At 38.7% G+C, this 22,002-nt stretch overlaps 2 protein-coding genes across 5 annotated transcripts in view; one reads left to right on the forward strand and one right to left on the reverse strand.

Annotated features, from left to right (window-relative positions):
- Positions 1–379: 379 nt before the first annotated feature.
- Positions 380–10,226, reverse strand: LOC127955463 (transcription factor AP-4). Of its 3 annotated transcripts, none has more exons than XM_052553460.1 (7): positions 9,773–10,226; positions 7,160–7,325; positions 5,915–6,013; positions 5,601–5,774; positions 4,481–4,627; positions 3,584–3,751; positions 380–3,267 (listed from the first exon to the last, which is right to left on the reverse strand). In XM_052553460.1, the coding sequence occupies exons 1-7, from the start codon at positions 9,859–9,861 to the stop codon at positions 3,118–3,120; spliced, it is 993 nt and encodes a 330-aa protein (XP_052409420.1). In that variant the 5' UTR covers positions 9,862–10,226; the 3' UTR covers positions 380–3,117. The 3 variants fall into 3 exon arrangements, with proteins under 3 accessions (XP_052409420.1, XP_052409421.1, XP_052409422.1); XM_052553461.1 differs by lacking the exon at positions 9,773–10,226 and adding an exon at positions 9,545–9,715; XM_052553462.1 differs by lacking the exon at positions 4,481–4,627 and having other exon boundaries at positions 9,773–10,215.
- Positions 10,227–13,864: 3,638 nt separating this feature from the next.
- The window catches only part of LOC127955499 (zinc finger protein GLIS2), a 32,668-nt gene continuing 24,530 nt past the window's right edge, over positions 13,865–22,002 (forward strand). The window contains exon 1 of one of the 2 annotated variants that reach the window (XM_052553466.1): positions 13,865–14,648. The gene's annotated coding sequence lies outside the window, so the exon portion shown is untranslated. The remainder of the gene's footprint in view (positions 14,649–22,002) is intronic. The other variant, XM_052553463.1, reaches the window with a different exon arrangement.

Here is a 22,002-nt window from a genome sequence, read left to right on the forward strand (position 1 = left end):
GTTTTCTTTTGTAGCATTAAACCATTTACTTCAAATAACTCACTTTCCTGATGAAAAAAAAGCTTTTCAGCTCATCATTTAAATGTCATAATGGAGGAAATAATAAAATGTTGGAGTACTCAAGGTGTTGCTCAATCAAGCTTCAGTAGTAACACCAAAAAAATCTGAGCATGTCTTACTAATTATTAGTACCAAAATGCAATTTAAATGCCAGAGCAACACATCTCTCTTGTAATTAAAAATAAAAACTGATTTGTTACTCGATATGTAACCTAGCAGAGCTTAAAGCTTTTTATAATGTTCATGGCTAACATGAGAAATAAAATCAATGCATATTGCACAATTCACATTGAAGAAATATGTACGCAATACACCGAGAAATTGTAAAAAACAAAGTACAAACTTTATTATTCTGTTTTTACAAAAGGCACGTGCCTCTTTTCCCCATTAAAAAAAAATACAATAGCTTCTCAACCAAATGGACTGAGTGTCCCACATAAAAAACAAAACAACAAAAATAGAAACAAAAAAATCATAAAAGAGATGACAGACAGTAAAAGAGGGAGAGGGTGAGAGACAGGACGAGTCTGGAGACTGTGGAGACGGCCAGAGGACGTGTGGTGTGCCAGGACAAACGTTGAGGGCTAAACACAGCTGTGTGGTTCAAAGGTCACAGCGAGAAGAGCTTCGGTCGAGGACAACAGCTCTTTGAAAACAAGAGTCGCTCCTCGTTATACTACAGTAAGTGCTTCAGGTTCATAAAATCGTCCCCGTTTCCCTCGACAATCTCTGATATGTCCTCAAGATTTCTTACAGTGATTTCTGCGAGTAGAAAATACACAAAAAACAGACACCCTGTGGCTTCGGTAGAGGAAATGTTCAAACGAGGGAGAACGAAAGAGAAGACAAAACCGTTATTACGGACTTGAGTCTCGATGACCCATTATCCAGATAAAAACGCGCGAGGACAAATTAACAAAAAAAGAAAATCTGCCAATATTAGACCAGTCCGTTCTTCTGGAAGCCCTGATTCCCTTCAGTCTTTGCCGCAATACGAATGACAAGGTCCAGCGTGCTGACAGCACCTGATAAATCCAGCAGCAAAAAGATTCCCTGTAATATTTCGTAAGGGAAGGGGGACATGCACACTTTCCAATCTTTGAGTCATAAGAAAAGACACCCCTCACCATCGTCTATGGCCAAATCTTGCCGACTTTAGCATTGACAAACCCAACACAAAACACAACAGTAGACTGTTCTGGAATGTTTGTAAACGTGAACCGCGAGAAGAGATGAACATGGGGCGCCATGTCTTAACAACGCCCTCCGGCCTTGCTCTCTAGCACCACCTTCGGGGCTAGTTTAAGGCAGGCCTCTGTGTCTCACAGTGCACACTAAAGCTGTGTTAAGGCAAACCACTGGCCATTGCTCCGCACAGAATACACTCAAGTCTCTCAATCCCACCAGGGGCATGAGGAGCTCACATAAACGCTTGGCTTATCCCAAGAGTGTCCAAGCCTGGTCCCGAAGACCAACATCCTGCAGAGTTTAGCTCTGACTTGTTCCATTCCATACCTGTAGTAATCCTTTATTCAGGTCTTTAATTGGGGTTGGAACCAAAGTCTGCAGGACCATAGCCTTCCATGAACCAGAGTGGACATCCTTGGCTTATCCGGAGAGCTCTCGCAGGAGTAGCACCACCTTGCATGTTATTATCTGGCGTGGCGTGTACGAACGTCCTTGTCGAACGCCGAGAGATACAGGGACATTAAAACATTCAAGCGAGTGGAGTGAACCAGCGAGTGCATAGAGCTAGAGCACATGATTTCGGGCTAGTCACTCTTCAGTGTCACCGTAAACGTCATTACAGAGCGTCGGACACGACAAACGGACAGGACAATACTTCCGGGAGAAGACCAAACGGGCAACGAAGTCGCTCTAAAAAGGGGGTGAGAACCAAAAGAGCTGCATAGGCTAAAAACGGGCCACGACAACCCTGGTAGTGCTATTTCCACACTTTCTCCAAAAAAAAAAGTTTACATTAGCAAGTGTGTTAAAAGCAACACACTAACTTCCTTGCAGGTACGAGCTACCTGACGGTTAGCTTATTCCATTTGACATACAAACGACAAATTCGGCCAGAATTTCGAAATCATCTGTGAGGACAGGACCAAGGGCGTTTGACGAGACGGAGAGAGTGCTTCACCCTGCACCAACATGCATACTGGGAACCCAGCCCAGTAAAGGTGAGCGACATTAAGTGCACAAAGCCTCCCTCTTTGCACAATAACGGTGTTATTTACAAAAAAAGTGCGCGACACGAAGCCCCTCTAAGCAGTCGCGGTCGTTGTCGACAATCAAAAGATGCCCGCCGGCGAATGGAAAACTAGGGGTGAGTCTGCGCCAAAAAAAAAAAACAACAACAAAAGAAAGGTAACATTTCCTCTAATGTTTCGGAAGCCATAGTGTGGAACAGGTTTCTGAAGTCTCATTGGCTCACAGTGATGCTTCAAGCCTCCCCAGAACAGAAAGAGGAATATGATGCAACCAGAGGGTGAGGCAAAAGGTTAATTTTACGAGATGTGATGTGGGAATGGGATTCCTCCGATCAGAGCACTCTACTGCCCTCTTATGGGCAGGATGTAGAGCAGGAAGTGATAAAGCAAGAGGCCCGGAAGACCTGTGGGGGATTCTGACTGAGATTTTGTGATTTCCTCACAAAATCGCTTACATGGGAGCGTACGTTGGTGAAACAGAAGCCAGTTCAGCGGAGTATGAGTAACAGCTGTAGCATATGAACGTATCAACAAGTTACCAGAGTGCTATGGGGTTATAGTGTACTGTGCGAGTATACATAAGCGTGCTCGGTCTGTTTGCAGCACATCTGCTTTTTTTTTTTTTTTTTTTTATCCCCCCCTTCAAGAAACCTTCAAGTCATTGAGTCTGTGAGTCCCTTATGCGAGTGCGAAGAAGACAGCGACAAAAAGAGAGGAGATAGAAAGAATGAATATTTCTGCTGGAGGCCCTTCCCCACAGACCCCTAGACCCCTCGCCCTCTCTCCGCGCCCCCCGTTACATGTGGTGGGCCGATATGGGGGTGGGGGGTGACCGGGGCAGTTAACAGTCCTCAGATCCTTCGTTGTCAGAGGCGGTGTCGGAGTCGCCGGTGTCTGTGAGGACACGGCCCGGGGTGACGATGACCGCCCGACGCTTCTCCTCCTCGGGCACGACCATCCTGTCCTGCGTGCCTTCGATGTGCTGGATGGCCTGCAGGAAAAACGGAAGAAAATGTAAGATGACTTGTTTAATATCCAAATTCTATACTTCATTTTCTCTTGTTCTGCACTACATTGGGTCAGAGTGGTCTACAGGTCTCCCAACAAAAGACAAGTTGAGGTGTGGAGCTGCATAGGGTGTAATAGTGCTGCAGGGACCACATAACTGTTGCATGCCAGGAAAGGAAATGAGCATTTTAGCACATCCGGTTCCATCATCGAGTTTTTTGGGTTAAATGCATAGAATAGGGTCTGTGGTTCACATGAGCTTGAGATATTTTCATGAGCTGGGCAGAAATGTGTTGTACCTGCACGATGGTGTCCAAGTTCTGTCGAGATGTGGATGCGGTGTTGATCACGGAGGCGGGGCCCATGGTCACCACGGTGACGTGATGCGGAGCGGGCGGAGGCGCAGGGGCGGGAACGATTACTGTGGCGTGATGTGTGGGAGCAGGCGGCGTGGCAGGAGAAAACACCTGAGGAACACCGCAGGACAGAGGGTTACAATACATTACAAACTATTCCATCGAGACAGTCAACCAGAAACCAGAACTGACACTTTATGTATATGCTCTTATTGTGCATGCTTCATCAGTGCACATTACTCGAAAGAAAAAAAGTTACACTACCGTTCAAAAGTTTGGGGTATTTTGATGCAATTCAAAAGAACTCTCTCAACTATGTTTTCAATAAGAAAATATTTTAAAAAGTAATTTATTCCTGTGAATTTTCAGTATAATTTCTCCAGTCTTCAGTGTCACATGATCCTTCAGGAATCATTCTAATATGCTGATGATTTCGTGCCTATAAAATATTTATTATTAGCATAAATGTAAAAAAAAAAAAAAGGGTGGGATGCTTAATATTTTTGTGGAAACCACTATGCATTTTTTTCAGGATTCTTTAATGAATAGAAAGTTCAAAAGAACTGCTTTTATTTGAAATATTGATGCATTTTGCATACTGTCTCTTTTGATCAATTTAATACATGCTTGCTGAATAAAAGTTAATATTTTTAGTTTTTTAAAAACCTGCCCTACATTATTATCTGAATACTGTCACTCAGAAATCTGTCAGTTAAAAGGTTCGTTCATGTCATTTGAGGTCATCTTTAACTCTACTCATGCCCTCTAGTGGATCAACACATCAGATCGGAGTATTTCAGTCGAGGTTAGTCTCTCGGTGAGAGCGAGAGTCTGTCTGACCTGCGGGCTGCGATCAGGTGAGCTGCTCTCTTGCTGCTGCTGCTGCTGAAGATGAAGCAGGGTTTGTGTCTGCACGTGCTGCTCCTGGAGCTGCTGAGCGATCACCTTGAGCTTCTCTGGGTACAGATGTGCATCCAGTGAGCGGATCTGACAGACACAGAGAGACCCTCGGTCAGCACACACACGCAGAAGAGCAGGGTTTCCTCTTTCGGTTTGCCGGAGGAAGTTTCTCTAGCATGTTTCATGGATAGCAGCAGAGATCGGGGTTTCATTTGCTCTTCAAGTGTGATGTTCAGAAACTATTCGAGCTCTCTGGGGAGCTGCGCACCTTCTGTGATATTTTATTAAATATCCAAAGACTAAAGGCAGCTTATTTTAGAGAGAAGTGATGCACCAAAATAAAAGATCATTTACAGATTTCACATACAGACAGCCGAGCAAAACTGGGCCACAGATCAAGATCAGTTTTTGTTGAGATTTACAAAATTTGCCAAATAACAAAAATGAATCATGAGGGAGAACTCGCTGTAATGAGGTACAAATTAGGCTAAAAACGGTGTTTACGAACGACAATATATTAATTTAGCACAACAAAACCAAATTTTTTTTGAGCATATCCTTTACAAAACACAATAATACTTATAAAAACCTGTTTATAAATAATGTTTATTTAATTATAATGCTTTCTCCTTCTATATACATGTACAACATTTTATGCATTTCTTAAAAAAAAAAACTAAATCCCATTAATTATAATTACAGTTAATTGTGAATATTTATTATATTTGCATATGTAAAATTGTGTGTCTGTGTGAGTATGTGTGTGTGTGTGTATATATATATATATTATTATTTAATATATGGCTGATATTGATTTTTTATCTCTATTATGATGCCAATATAATCTTATTAAACCGAGATACACATCTACTCATTAATCAACAAAAACAACTAAAATTGGCTGATACTGACTGCTGATCATTTTTTTTTTCATAAACTATTTGGTACTTTTGTCACCCAACAGAGAAAAATAAATAAATACAGATTAATTAATTAATTGTCATATCCCAAATACACACTTGTGTTGATAACGAAGCGCTAACACGGGTCAGAAACGCACCTGTTCCTCCAGCATCATGCGAACGGAGCGCTCTTTATCCAGCTGCTGTCGGAGTTCGATCATCTCTCGCCGAAGATCCTCCACCTTCTCGTCCTCCAGGATGTCTGGAGATCCAATCCCTTCGTCCTTCTCCTCGGCGCGCCTCCTCTTCGGGGACGAGCCGCTGAACTCCTTCTGAAGGGGGGCAGAGGGAAACATGAGACCACAGGAAACAAACCCAGGGCAGATACAGGATACGCAGTCAAACAGATGGGTATCAAGATCTCAGATGTTCTCATAACAGCCATCCGTTATATCTCTGTGAGGAGCCTGACCTGTATGTAGCGTTTGAGTTGGGTGTTTTGTTGGAGCAGCCGCGTCTTCTCCTGCTCCAGAGAAAAGATGTAGTCAGCCGTCTGCTGCAAGATGGCAGCCTGAGAGAGAGAGAGAGAGAGAGAGAGAGAGAGAGAGAGAGAGAGAGAGAGAGAGAGAGACATGTTACACCCATCTGAATGACAACCTGAACACCGTGTGATAGATGCCTAATCCGGTCAAATAAATGCTTTCTACTCGTTTCCACAACAATATTAATCGGAATATTAAGCACGACTGTTTTCAACATTTATAATCAGAAATGTTTCTTGAGCATCAAATCGGCATTTCTGAAGGATTTCTGAAGGATCATGTGATACGTGAAGTAATGATGCTGAAAATTCAGCGCTGCATCACAGAAATAAATTTAATTTGATAATATATTCAAACAGGAAACAGTTATTTTAGTTGTAATAATATTTTACAATTTTACTGTATCTTACAGCATTTTTAAACAAAATTAAATGTAGACTTAGTGAGCAAAAGAGACTTCTTTCAAGAACCATTTGAATGGTATTTAAAACTTAAGTATAGCATATGGTAACAATGGTGAGGAATTAAAAGAAAACGAATCAGACTTTATTTAAACCTAAAGAAAACAATAATTGACTTTTGACCTATTTAAAGGAATAGTTCACCCAAAAAACAATACTGTCGTTACTTACACGCCTTCCCAAACAGGTTTAACCTTCAGCAGACGTTAAAAACATTGATGCAGATTTTTCCAAGCAACAAAAGCAGATGGCAAGATTAGAAATTAATAATGGCTTATATATATATATATATATAAACACTATCACATAGGTTTAATAGACTCTAGAATGGAGCATATATATTTACTGAATATCTTAATAAATCCATGTCAAGATTTTCAGTGAACTTCCTCAGGTTTGTGAGTGAATCATTTTTAAGAGTTGAATCCTTTCCATGAATCAGTTGATCTGATTCTCAAAACCTTTCTAAATGATTCATTCACACATTGAACGGATCAGATTCGACTCAGCGAGTCATTGATCAAATCCCAACCTCGACACTTGAATTATTTATGAAGACTTGCTCTATAGCATTAGATGTTATACTGACAACTTCAGTTGTTCTTCTAAGTCGCTTCATCTTTGTTTAGAGCTTAAATTCAAATGGTTTTGGAATAACATGAGGGGGAGTTAAATCAACACTTGGCTTGCACTCTTTCTGTCTGCCGGACTCACCTTGCTTAGCTTTTCTCCGTCACTATGAGGGATGAGTGTTTTCAGAGACTGGAAGCCAGCGTTGATGCTCTGCATGCGCCGGCGCTCATTACTGTTGGCGATCTCCCTCCGAATGCGCCGCTCCTGGTCCCGCGCCGTCTCTGGCGTCAGGGGAATGTTTGCTAAACTGTGAAGAGGAGAGTCAAAAAAAAGTTTAATAATGCAAAATTCATTCTTTTTGAAATTGATGCGGGTTATAATATAACAACTAAAGCTATTGTTCCTTCTGCTTACATCTCTAAAACAGGATGCAACCCTGAGAGAGAGAAACATCGGAGTGCAAAGTAGAAAATATCGACTTTCCTGAATGCTCATTGAAGCCCATTGTCTCTAAATTCGAGCCTCTGGAAATCTCTGCCTCGCACGATCACATGCATGCTTTGGCTGAGGAAATCAGACCCTAATTGAACTTCCTCCCTGTCTGGGCATCTCACAGGGTATCTCTGGAAAGCCTCTCTTATCAGCAGCGGCTCAGCTGTGTGAGGACAAACACGGGAACAATTGTGCCGGCGCACATGAGAGAGGTTTCCCTACATCCAAGCGGCTCAAAATCCAGCAAACAGATCCAATGCCAAAATCACAACTAGAGCCAACTATGGAAGGCGAGATACGGTCAGATCAGCCGTTTCCAGTCATGTGCATTGAATATGACCCAGCTTCTTTTCATGCACGAACATAAAATGGTCAAATTAAGTGTTTACATTTCAGCATGGAGTGGGAGACTATCCTTTTGTGTAATTAAAGCTGCCTTAAAATACTAATAAAAATATAATTTAAATGGTAGATAGTACTACATACGTTTTATATTAAATAAGTGAACCTATAAAAACAATTAAAATTATTTCAAATAATATTTTAAACCATAATAATGTTTTAATAATATACAAATAATAGTAATGTTTATTAATAATAATTAAACAATAAGAATAAAAGTAATATTTAATAACACTAATTATAAAAATAACACTTAATAAAATGTTTAAAATAATAATTTTAATTAATTAGACAGATTACAGTTGACAATAGGCCAAAGTACAAGAGTGTATCGATATGATAAAACTGACCAAATATTATGGAGCACTGGTCATATGCCTGAGTGTTCTTACTCAAAAAACAAAAAACAAAAAAAACATTATATATAAAAAAAAAACTGCTATACTAATAATTATATATATATATATATATATATATATATATATATATATATATATATATATATATATATATATATATATATATATATAATTTGAATGCTTTAGTTAGGGGTGCTCCGATCACGATCGGCTGATCGTTATCGGAGCACCCCTAGCTTTAGTTTAAACTGGACTTTAATAACTATATTAAATCTATAAGTGAAGGAAGAATTGCCTCCGCTTCCTGCATTTTCAAAACACTGGCAACTTAAATGTTGGTTTTAACATAAACAAAAAGATGAGATAACTAATATATATTCTATGTTCTTTGGAGTACTTCAACTTATATACACTGAAGAGCCATGGCATTACATGTACATCTGAAAAGTGTCCACAGTGGTAATGAAAAACAGCACAACATAACTGATACCAGACGCTTCATTTGTATGCGATTTACTTTAGGCAAAAACTACAATTCCCAGAAAGCCCTGCGCTAATCGGCTCACTGGCCCCGCCCCCTTTCCGAGAATGGATCGCAGACGCATTGACGGGGCCTTACTTCAACGGCATACACACCCCCTTATTAAAATAACACCAGTTATTAATTTACTAACCACTAAAAACCTCATATTCCATTCACAATGGGCCGAAACTGTAATATCGAGCGAGATAATCAACACACTCGCTGGGCTAGTTAAAAAACATCGTGTTCACGGATGAAACGGTCCGCCATTACAACAATGCGCCTCTCGCGCTTCCTCCGTCCATGCGGCAGCAGCGACGCAGTCCAAATATCATCTGATCTCGGTCCCGCCGCGCGCACGGCGAGATTTCTCGCGCTCAACACCCATTTCAGCCTCATACATCGGGGAAACTCGAATGCAACGGTAGTCAGGAGACTTTTAATATTTGATTGCGATGAGAAACAGACGACGCCAAATGCACGAGCCACAAGCATGGCCGCACTGCCCACAATAACTTAACTATAAGCCCCGAAAACACGCGAGTTTCAGCCCAAACACACTTCCAACCATCAAACCCCTCTATATCACGACAAATTTACTGGTGGAACGAAATACGCGCGGTTTGTGATATTAAATACACGCGAGAAACCAGCAGCGTGGAGTGTGTATGTGCATGCAACCACGTGGTTTGTGTTTGTTAGACACAAAACGCATCGATTTCGCGGAGATATTTCATTTGTAACACTGACCTGACAAGCCAAGGGTCTTCCATAGAGCCCTGCTAGGTGTATTAAATATAGAAAACCGAGTCTCGCATGGGATCCGTCCTGTCTTAAGCCACTGGATAAGCGCGTGTACACAATAACACAGAAATCACGCACGCAGGTTACTCTCGTAGTAGCGCTGCTACTGTTGGCGCGCGATTAAAGAATCGCGAACATATGCGTGCGCATTTGTTAAGAGAGGGTCTCTCGTACCTGCACAAGCCCCCTATGACTTCTTTCTCGGTTTTCCTGAAATGTTGCAAGGAGGGCACCTTCTGAGCTGGCACCATGAAGTACTCCATGCTTCCCCGCTTCTCTCCAGCTCTGGCTCCTCGATTCTTCTAGTACTTTATAGGTTTAAAAACAAAGCGGCTTCTTCGTGTCCCGGTCTCGTTTAAGAAGCAGTCCTGTGCCTGTCCTGCTGATTTCGGGCATGAGCGTTGAGTTGTAAGGTTACTCTACTCTTCCAGCTGATGGGGTTCCCTCGTAGTGTGTGTGGCGCGCGCTCGCTCTCGTTCCCTCCCTCCTTCTGCATGTGTGTGTTTGCAGCTGATCGGATGTCTTTCAAGGCGGGAAACAGCTGGTAGGAATCACACACAGCGCTGCACTACCAAAAAGCCACCTTCCGCCGAGCTGGAGGACTTGCATGTAAACAAAGGAGTATTGCAACAGCAACCGAACATCGACTGTGTTCTCCTAAAATCAGTTTCGTTCTGATTGCATGACAGAAAGGCTCTTGTAATTGATGCATTTAAATATCCAACATACCGTGCAGATCCAAAATGCACTGGGTGTGTTAAATATAGTGATTTTATGTTTTGCACTTAAATATACTAAATACAAATTAAAGCATAGTGTAGCTATATCTTAAAACACTGATCTAGATCTAGAATGGTCCGTGCATGTCCATTTAACAAGCTTTTTGTTCTTTAAATTAAGTTTTAAAGCATTAATCAAATTATATAAATCAATGCACATGTATTAAAATATCAATCTCGTTGTGTCGCATATTAATATAATTGATCAAGATCTGTTGAAAATGTCATTTTAATAGGCTAGTTTTCATTTTTTTAAATTAAAATAATTGATCTAGATCGGGTCTAAATGGTTATAAAATATCAGCGCTCAGAGCAATGCATAATGCATATCTAATCGTCTGTCTGGATGGATTATTGCAATAATAAGCGCGCGTTTCACTTTAAAGCGAATAAGTCAAAAAATCAATGCGCGATACAATTCATAACGCATTATTATATCGCTCTAGGTCTATAATGTTGTTTAGTGGATGTAAATAGGCTCTTTTCTTTGACTAGTCTGGGGGTGAAACATGAGGGATCAGCTGACAGGCTGGCAGGGCTTTACAACAACAACACCAACCCGAGGAGAGAGAGAGAGAGAGAGAGAGAGAGGGCACTCAAACACCATTTTGGGTGCAGGAAAGTAGTTGTAGTTGTAGGAGGAGGAACAGGAGTTACCTAATCGCATGCTCGAAGCACAAATCACACACACAGACAAAATGGGAGCGGTCATGAAGAACCCGGAAATGTGTTTGACGGTGACTCAACCACATGCCGAGGGCGAGCACGAGCTCGAGCACGAGCATGAGCTGTGATATACGAACACAAGCTGACGGAGGAAATGACACTGTTGAGATATTTCTGACAAGTTCTGCATAACTGTTTGTGTGAAGCTGCTTTGAAACACTCTGTAGTGAAAAGCGCTATACAAATAAATCTGATCTGAATGGAATGTCCACTTTGAATGTGTTTCATATCAAATATGAGAAAAATTGAATGTATATATATTAATATATATACAATATAATGTAAAACTATATTTATGTATATCATAATACAATGACAATCAAATTAAATTTTTATAAAACATTTTATCAAATTTTTAATAATGATTTATATATATATATATATATATATATATATATATATATATATATATATATATATATATATATATGCATTCATGTGTTTTCATTTATATATACAGTAAACAAAAACGTTTATTTTGGATGTGATTAATTGCGATCAATCGTTTGACACACACACACACACACACACGAAGTGGGGATTGTTTTGGGGAATTATTCTGCATAAAACTGCATTTAACCCCTTGAAATCAATCTAGCATTTGGTAAATGTATATAAAGTAGAAAAAACATACATCATATGATATAAATAATGAAATGTGGATAATAATACATATATTAAACAATATATATATCTGCGGAGGTTGATCATTTATTTATTTGAAAAAAGAACAGTAAATTAACATTTAATACATTAAAACTGCTGCTAATGCACAGGTATTTTAGATTTTGACTTGTTTATCACATTGATTTAAAGAGGATAATCTTAAAGGATATAAAAATGCAAATAGAAGAAAACATATTCCATTTGTTGTTATTAACAAAATGATTTAACATTATGTCAATGTTTCCCAAACTGGGGTTCGAGAGTTTAGTGAAAAACTAATAATAATAATAAATAAATAAATACTTACTAAAATAAAACGAAATATTTTATTTGTGTAACGGCATCATGCAGCATGTGATTATTAAATAAGAGAACAGTAAACATGCCAATGTGTTACTTAAATATAAACTTAATGCCTTACATCAAGTAAACGTATATAATAGATGAAAGTGCATGAAATGTTATTAAAGAATAATGTGAATTTGTGCATGTTTATGTGTTTGACAGACAAAAAGCCTTCTAAAGATATAGTAATACATAATTAACACACTGAGTGATAAATTGAATAAAAATTAATGTTTTCATCAGTAGTTGATGCTGAGAAAACACTTCTGTAATCTTTTGTAAATTGGTTCATAGGTCAAATGCTGCATGGCGTCTCAATTGTGTGTGTGTGTGTGTGTACTTATAGCCACCTGATTAATGGTCTTTGTGTGAATGTCCACAAAACTGAAGACTTTCTGAGTGTGTATAAGTGGCAGGCTGTTTTAGAAAGGAACATTTAAAAGATGAAACAGAAGCAGCATCCTCTGTTTATCATCAATATATACTTAAAATAGACAATTCTCATGTACAAACATAAGACCTGAGTTTCCTGAGTTCTTCTTCCTGTGCTCGCGCTGAGCATCAGTTCAGCTTCGGGCAGCTGCCATCTAGTGGTCCCTCACTTCAGATCTAGCACACACACATCCAGCTCAGGGATTTGGGGATGTCTGCAGGAGATAAAGAAAGTGCAAGTATTTTAAAAATAACAAGGGATAAGTAAAGCAAAGGTGTGTGAGAATCTGATGTTATGTTATTCTAATAAAATCAAACTTTAATGAACCTGGAAACTGAACATCATCACACAGATCGACTCAACTAAATGTATACAAATACTGTTACATTATAATGTTCACCTCATACTTACTTACAAATAAAGTTCCAGTCGCCAGCCACCACAAAACCTTAGCTGAAATCAAGAAAAACTCAAGAATTTACCTGCGAGATGAAATCTTCACGTGTTTCTTAAAATAATGTACAAACAGTGTAAAATGCAAACACATACAATTGTTACCTTAAGGAACTCCCTGAAGTCTAAAATTGTTTGGTGTGTGTGTGTGTGTGACTATTGTAGCCAGATTGATTCATTCATATTAAATACAATTTCTACACTTCAATAAAACCAATTAATTTTGATAGCTGACAGAACGACATTTTTTTCTTCAATGTACTTTGTATTTAAATACATATTTGTATATTTTGCCATTTAGAATATTAATTTTTATATTACATTTTCAATATGAGCTCTATCAGTATTATTATACAATTGTAAATTGATTATAATATACAATTATATATATATATATATATATATATATATATATATATATATATATATAAAATTTCAGAAAAAAATATCTACAGTATATATATATATATATATATATAAACTATAATACATTTTTTAATTTTTAATTAATGTTGAATTAACTTCAAAATATATGATGTTTACATGATGTAATGCACTAATAAAGAATCATGTTGTAAGTATGATTATATTATATTATATTATATTATATTATATTATATTATATTATATTATATTAATCTGAATAATCTCAAAGAAATTAAGTTAGAGTGTCCACTACGCTAGACCAAAATGAATAGATCTGAGGAAAGGGTCTAAGGAGGTAATGTTTATTAAAGCTTCGGCGATAAAAGCTTTATTATCATGCCAATAAAACAGTTGAGAGGGCTGGAGGGAGGAGGGGAGGGAGTTAGTTTGGACGGGAGCCCAGGCCGGCCTCCTGAGCGCTGGATGGGGCGGAGCAGCACACATGCGCTGAGCTGGCAGAGCCACAGTCAGTCAGGGCTGATCCTCCGCCCGCTGCGCCCGAGGAGAGGAGAGGAGACACGGACAGCCTCGCGTCCGGGTGCTGGAGACCCACCTCACCACACACTGTCTCCGAGGACAACACCGAGGCCCCAGGACTGGAAACGACCTGAGGAAATCGCGAACTCGACACGGAGACACCATCCGGACACGAAGCTGAAAAGGAGGACGTCTCCTCTCCATCGCCTTTTGCGCACGACCACCCATTAAACCCCCTCTGGACCAGCGCCGCACGCAAGCGATGCACCTTGATGCCAAGACAACGATCACTCCGATCGGGTTCTGTTTGTTTTTGTAGCGCATCATTCTTATCTAGTCGATAATAACAGTGCGGACACTGTGTTCACACACATGCATTCAACGGGTTTCTTCTTCATGAGAATATCCTCATGGCCTGAAACTGACATGAACTATTAAATCCGTCGCATTCGCTCTGGATTGACGCCTTTTTAATTTTTTTTTTATCTCGCATGTCTTGAGTTTTCTTCTTTCTCGAACAGTGTCACGCGTGTCCAGACAACAGTCTGATGCTCTCAGACAGCAGTAGGTTATCCAGCCACTGGTGACAGTGTCTTACAGGTTCTTTTGCATAACCTGCCTGGCCTTCCTTAAAAATTGACTCCCTATTTTGCAATCCAAAGGATTTGGAGCAAACATCCCAATTGGAAAGTTTAAGGTGGAGACCAGGGCTGGGCCATAACACATCCAGGAGGTTTTACAGAAGGTAAGCTAGTCTAATGAACTCAGATGGCACTGTAATTTGCATCACTGATCTCGAGTGCATTGCCATGCCAATATAAGCGTGCATATTTAGTTTTGTCCAGCGAGCACAGTCACTTAGGGTAGCAGAAAAACCCTGACCTATTTTCTATTTTCTTGGATTATGCCCCCGGTCTGTGTGATTTCTTAGGATCTGATGCATGTAGTGCCTCCAAAGAAAGAGAAAGGGTGCTTCCACTAATGCACTTAAAATAGCAGACAGAATGCCTGGAAGCACCTAATAAATCTAGCATTATGTGATGAGTTGGTTGTCGTTTTCATATTCTAGACAATAAATACTCCTTATGAGGCAGGATTCAAATAAAATGCTTAATATGGAAAAGGATGCATGAGTACAAAAATGAAGCATTGGATCCATATATGATGCATTCTGGCAAGGTTACTGTTATTGTCCATAGAGGCTGAGGCCTGGACATAAAGCAGTCATCATCCAATTAGGCGATTCCAGTGTCCCTGCGCTTAATTGTGAGCACATTGAGATGTGGTTTGGAACAGAGCCCATCCTCACTGGCTGCTACACATGGAGCCATTGATAAAGAAGATGCTTGCCAGGACATAGTCAACCAACTGCGAGAGGGGCATCTCAGACAAAAACACTCTTGAATAAAGCTTGTGCTTGGGGTTGATTTATTAATTGAGCTTGGTTTGTGTTTGAGAGGTGATTGCCGTCATTGAAGCCCAAGCTGGTGTAGTTTGTCCAATGGTTTGCGTGACATCTGACCTCTTCATCTTGTGCTTTTTTGTTTATAAAATCACTGTTGAAATTGCACTGAGACGTCCCTAAAGTGACCCAAACTGGGCAGATTTCATTCCTTGGTGAAATCCAAACTGACAGAAAGCAATGCGTGAATGTACACAGCTTTGTGCCTTATGCCGCTGTGCAAACATCTTGTATCATTGCCGTTGAGTCCTCACTTCACCGTGTGCTCTCCTCCAGCTGTGTGTGCTGGCGTCGACTTGTGTTTTTGCCGCACGCCCCCACAGCTCTGCGATAGGACCGCCTGTTCCACGATGTGCTCAAAGACATACTGGAAAGAAAGGCTTCTGGCTCACACATGAAGGGAAGATCCGTAAGCTAAAGCAGAGCTGAACGTTGCAGAAATCAGAGATCTTGGCACGGTCAGGCTTTGGCGTACTTTTGTGAGGGGTCTGGCCAGTGAATATACCGCTTGTTCCTCTCGATGCTCAGAAAGGTTTGCCAAATATGACCCACCCTGAAGCGCTTCTGTGGATTGATGCCCGTTATGCTCTCTAATGCTCAGTGAGTAAAGAGGGGCCCCGGCCTGGTCTTTACTCAAACGTGGGGTCAAACAGAGAGAATACGTGAGGCCGAGGACACGTTCTTATGTGTGCAGGCTGCAAGGCCTAAACACAACATCTGACAAAAGACCAAACGCAGTGCTTGGTTTGGTTAGCGTTTGAAGAAGTTTGGGAGAGTTTTACCCATGAATCAGTGGAACAACAACACCATGATCAAACGCTGGGTCTCATAAAACTACAAAAAAGCTCCATAAAATTGGTGCGCAATATGCAAAACCTTCTCAAGACAACACTGTGTGAGAAATAGAACCATATTTAAAAGGATAGTTCACACAAAAATGCAAATTCTCTCATCATTTAGTTTAGTTTTAGTTTAGTTTAGTTTATTTAATAGGGACCATGCATGTTCATGTACATTGTTGTATGAAAATACACCATGTAAATATGCCAGAATTAGTAAAAAGATACTATTTTTCATCTGCAGTCCCTAGGCCGGTGACATAAAAACGAACAAAAAAAATAAATAACCAACAATCATATAACATTCAATCATTATGACAACAATACACAAAAAAAAAAATAAAAATGTACATCAACAATACAAACAAACAAGACAAAAATTCATAATAACATAATAACAATTGCGACCAACCACATCTAAAACAATAGTCCGCGCCCACACAATACACATGCATGCACCATGCACAATCATCCCGCATACATAAATACACACACACGCACATACACACTCAAGATCTTTACTTATCCATGCGTAAATTATTCACACCTATATACAACATAGACAATGTATAAATGTACATACAGTATATACATGTAAATATTTATTAAATAAATAAATGCATATGTGTGCATTCATATACACAAAGCAACTACACAGAGCACACACAAATACACCATGCAAACACAAACCTCCATTCCGGACGCGATCAATCGCGACCAGTTCCCCCAGCATTAATGACTAAAGTTACAGTTAAAAGTGAGTACATGTCTGATTATCTAAGAGCCACTGTTTTAATTGAGTTTTAAAGAATATTTACTCATTCTCAATTTCTCATTTCCATTTTAGATTCCCTAAAGAAACTTTCAGTGAAATGTTTTTGAAAAGAACCTTTTTTTTCTTGGTGTAAAGAACAATTTAATAATCTTAAGAAACTTTTTCCACTATAAAGAATCTTCTGTGGAATGGAAAGGTTCCAGGTTCTTCATGGAACCATCAATGCCAAATAAAGAACCTTTATCTTTGGAACCATTCCATTCCACAAAAGGTTCCTAATAATTGGAAAAAAGGTTATTTGAGGAACCCAAAATGCTTCTTCTATGGTGTCACTGTGAAAACTACCTATCAATTTGTTCTAGTGTTCCTGTAGCTCAAGTGATAGGGCATTGTGTTAGCAAGCGCAATGTTGGGGTTCGAATCCCAGAGAACACGTTAGGAGAAAATTGTTAGTCTGAATGCAATGTAAGTTGCTTTAAAAGCGTCAGCTAAATGTAAATGTTCAGTCTGTTCCCCACACAAAGTTATGACATTATCGGACTTTAACCATTACGATGAATAGAGCTATTGATAACATCTTCTGAACACAGATTTGGAAAGACTTGATGTGGCAGAGTTTGAGTGAACTGTTACTTTTTATTTGGGCCATTTTCTGTTGGTAATTGCTAGTCTGCAGAGCAAAAGTGCATTCTTGGGTGTCTCTGTTGGTTGTTAAATATCTAGTAGCACCAAGTAATTTGCTTGATGTTTTTTTTGAAGCCACAAATTAAACAACCCTTAAGGTATTTAGAGGCTGTAACCCATACAGGGCATTCAGCCTTCACACTGACACCCGTGATCCTCCACGTGGGCTTGATTTACAACCTCAGGAGTGTTCGGCATGGAATCGAGAGCATTGAGAGTGTGAGATAGTCTCGGTGATGGGAATTTCAGACGGTCTTCTGCATTACTTCAGGACAGAGACAGCTGACATCCTCTTGGAATAAATGTTTGGCATTTGCTAAAAGGTGGGAAGAGGGTCTGGGGAGGTCAGTTCAGCTGGGAATTTAACAAAGACCGGAGGAAGAGTCCTGGAACGTGGAATTCCACACTGAAGCGATCAGAGATTCCGGTAAGATTCCGACTTCTACACTCTTAAAAATAAAGGTTATTTTTTGGCATCAATGGTTCCATGAAGAACCTTTAACATCCAAAGAAAATTTAAATGCACAAAAGGTTCTTTATAGTGGAAAAAGGTAAGAAAAAATGGTTCTTTCAAGAATGTCTCTTCTATTAGATCTCTATGAAAACTCCTTTGCAGAACCTTTATTTTTAAGAGTGTGGGATGAAAAGTTGTCTAATAAACCAGGCATTATATATTACAAATATTGTTGGGTCTTTGACAAGTGGCTTTTGTTCTTCTGTTTGGATAAAAGCATCTGCTAAATACATAAGTGGGACTGTTTATTGTAGTTCTGTAAAGTCGTTTTGTTTAAATGCTTCAAATGCCACAAAATGCTGTTTTAAAGACAGTTGTGCAGAAAAGAGCTGTGCAGACAGACTCTGGCCAGGCCTGAGAGGAGTGCAGAGTCACACGGGCTCACAGAGACCAGTGAAACCACCCTCTCTCGCTGGGCTTGGACCGTGCATTTTTCTGCAGTTAAACTGCAACCACTAATCACAGCGTGGCCTCACTGTTTCCTCTTGGAAGGTTTCGTTCACGTCCTCCCTGCTATGCAGAGCCTGGTCCCTCCCCAGCCAGAGGACCCCTCGCTCTCTCTCTCCTTCACGAGACACCCATGGTCCATGCCACCTTTGCCTGTGTGTTTCTGAGCCACCAAAGGCCTGGTGCCCCCGGTGCAAGCCCTCCAAAATAAACACAGATGGAGGTCTGCGTCCACACACTTTCCACTTCATGTTTTCTTTTATGTCTTTTAGTCACTTACTTTCTCCCTACAGCCACTGCAACAAAACGAGAGGAAATTTGACAGAAATAAATAAATTCATAAATTAACAGAACAGGAAAAGAAACCCAAAAGAAGTTCTTAGGTCAAAGGTAATGAGTTTCTATTTAATAATTTAAATTTATTTGAAATTAAAAAATAAAGCTATATTTTAAAAATGTAAAACAAATAAATAAATGTATAATTAATACAAAAATTTTATAAAAAAAGATTATATATATGTGTATAGTTTAATTTTTGATATATATATATATATATATATATATATATATATATATATATATATATATATATATATATATATATATAAAACAATAAAAGCGTTAAATGTATATTAACAGACAAAATATACATATGTTACCAGTTGCTAAAAGTTTGGACATAAAGACCATTTAAAAATGCATAAATGGTTATGTACCAATAAAATTCATCCAATGGTTGATTACACAAAGAACAAGCTCATATAAGAGAGATTTAATTCAATATTAATAAAAAATTTCCATTTGTATTCCCAAGTTTGACAACTTTACCATTATTTTAAGAAAAGGAGGATGATAAAAGGTACAAGTACTAGTAAAAAATTAAAAGGTGGCTTGCACTGTAAATTAGCATGAGCCATTGAAAAACTCATAGTGATCGACTCGACAGCTAGTAAAGTTCAAGAGACGTGAGAACGGTTCAAGTCTTTGCCACATGAATCGCAGGGCCACATCACCACCATTGTTTTCCAACTGTAAGCTGTTAGCAATAAGCAGCGCTGGATGCTAACGGGCCAAGGGCTTCAGCGGTTAAACTGGAAGCACAGCTGGCTTTTATTATTATTTACTTGCGAAGCCAACAGCCTGGATCTTCCAGTACAGCCACAATAACACGACTGGAACACAATATGCAAACTGCCGTATGAAAAAAGAGAGCAGGGAGGGGAGGCTAAGCATTTCAGAAAGAGAAACAAGTCTCTCTCAAGTCTGGGCTTGGCTCCTCGTCCGGGCAAATTCATTCCTGTCAATGTGTGCGAGTCCGAGACTGCCGCCTTCTTTCCATGATCTGCTGTTCCCCACAGTTACTGAGCGGCTGTACATCACGAGCGGCACGTCTTGAGCTTGGAAGAGAGATGCAGCGAATGTTCATGCGTTCTGCCTCATAATGAAGTGCTCAGAGGATATGACCGGTCCCCCTGTCCCACTGCTCTCGTGTCTCTGTTACCTTTGGCACACGGCTGCGACTGTTCAACAGGAATCTTTGGTACTTTTTGTTAATTCTACAGTGTATTGTAACTCACTGTCAGAGTCTGCCATGAACAAGAAGGGTATTTCCTTTTATAGCTTTGGGAGAAAAACCGTGTGAATTAACAGTGTAATAGCTTCAGTGCATTCACTGCGGGTGCTTTTGTGGACTGCAAGAGTTTATTAGATAAAGAGACACTTTATTGATTACTTAGGAGGAATTTAGCCTTACAAGAAAGTACTATGTGATAATATGTATGGTTTTGGAAACTTTTTTTAATTAAATGTTCCCCAAAATGTTGACTTTTATTCAGCTAGGAGGCATTAAATTGATCAAAAGTGACAGTCAATACATTTATAATGTTACAAAAGATTTCTATTTCACATAAACACTGTTTCTATTCATCAAAGGACTCTTATGGAAAATCATGGTTTCTGCAAAAATATGAAGCGGCACAACTGTTTTCAACATTGATAATAATCAGAAATGTTTCTTGAGCAGCAGATCGGCATATTAGACTGATTTCTGAAGGATCATGTGACACTGAAGACTGGAGTCTTGATGCTGAAAATGTAGCACTGCATCACAGAAATAAATTATATTTTTATATTCAAACAGAGAACAGTTTTTGGTCAAATAAATGCAGATTTGGAGAGCATAAAAGATTATTTCATAAACATTTTCATAAAAATCTCACTTTTTAACTGTAGTGAATCACTCAAAAACTAAAGTAAATGTTGAAATGTTGATATTTAAAGCCCTTCGATTATTATCAATATGTGTTATGAATTTACTTATATTTACTGTATGTTTAAGAAAGAAAGTAAAATATCTAGTCTAAAATCCCATCTAAAAATAAAGCATAAATACACAAAAATGTATTATTTTCAACTGTCATTATATGCACCCACAAAACTACAAAAATGCTAAACAAATATTTAACGAATTTTATGGAAAGTTTAAAACCATCTGTGATTTAATTATTTTTTTTTTGGATGCAAATGAATCGAATCAAAGGCAAGTTGATTCATTGAATCAATCAGTTTGAAGTGATTGACAGGAACGAATCCAAACTGCTGCTTGTTACCAAATCAAATGTTTCAGTCTTAAAATGAGTCCCGAGACTAGAATGGATCATGAAACATGTCTTTAAGAAAACTTAACTGTCAAATTAAAAGTGCAATAAAATGCGGTATTGAAAAACAGTACTTTCTTTCCCCCAAAACATACAAAAAAGTTGATATGTTGATTATTTTCAACCTTTAAATGATATTGAATTTCATATTTATGTATTGACTTATTGTATTTATTATGTAAAAATCTTCTTTATTAAGTATAAATTATGAAGTAATTTATTAAGTATAAATCGAAAAATAATCCAAAAGCTTAATATTTTAATTATATGCGCCAAAAAAAAATACTCCATGAAATATTTGAATGAAAACATTTTATGAAAACCTGTGATTTTTTTTTCTTTTTTATGTTTTGAAGCAAATCAATTGAATTAGAGTCAAGTTGATTCATTGAATCACTCAGTTTGAAGTGATTCACTGGAATGAATCTATCGTGCTGCTTTTCTTCTTCACTAAATCAGAAATTCTATTAAAATGTTTCAGTCCTAAAATGAAGGAAGGGTCACGTCTTCAAGAAACCTTAATGGCCACATAAAAAAGTGCAATAAAATCACTGCAATATATATTTTCTAGTTTATGCATATTCTATAAATGCAACATCATATATGGTGAATATAGAAATGTGCCTCTGATTGTAGCGGGCTTCCTCTGAAATGTACATCTGTCATCTTATTATTTGTTTTGCACTCCAAACCAAGATGAGGCTCTATAGATTGAGGTACA

Source organism: Carassius gibelio, chromosome A3 (assembly GCF_023724105.1).
Source record: "Carassius gibelio isolate Cgi1373 ecotype wild population from Czech Republic chromosome A3, carGib1.2-hapl.c, whole genome shotgun sequence".
Lineage (NCBI taxonomy): Eukaryota > Metazoa > Chordata > Actinopteri > Cypriniformes > Cyprinidae > Carassius > Carassius gibelio.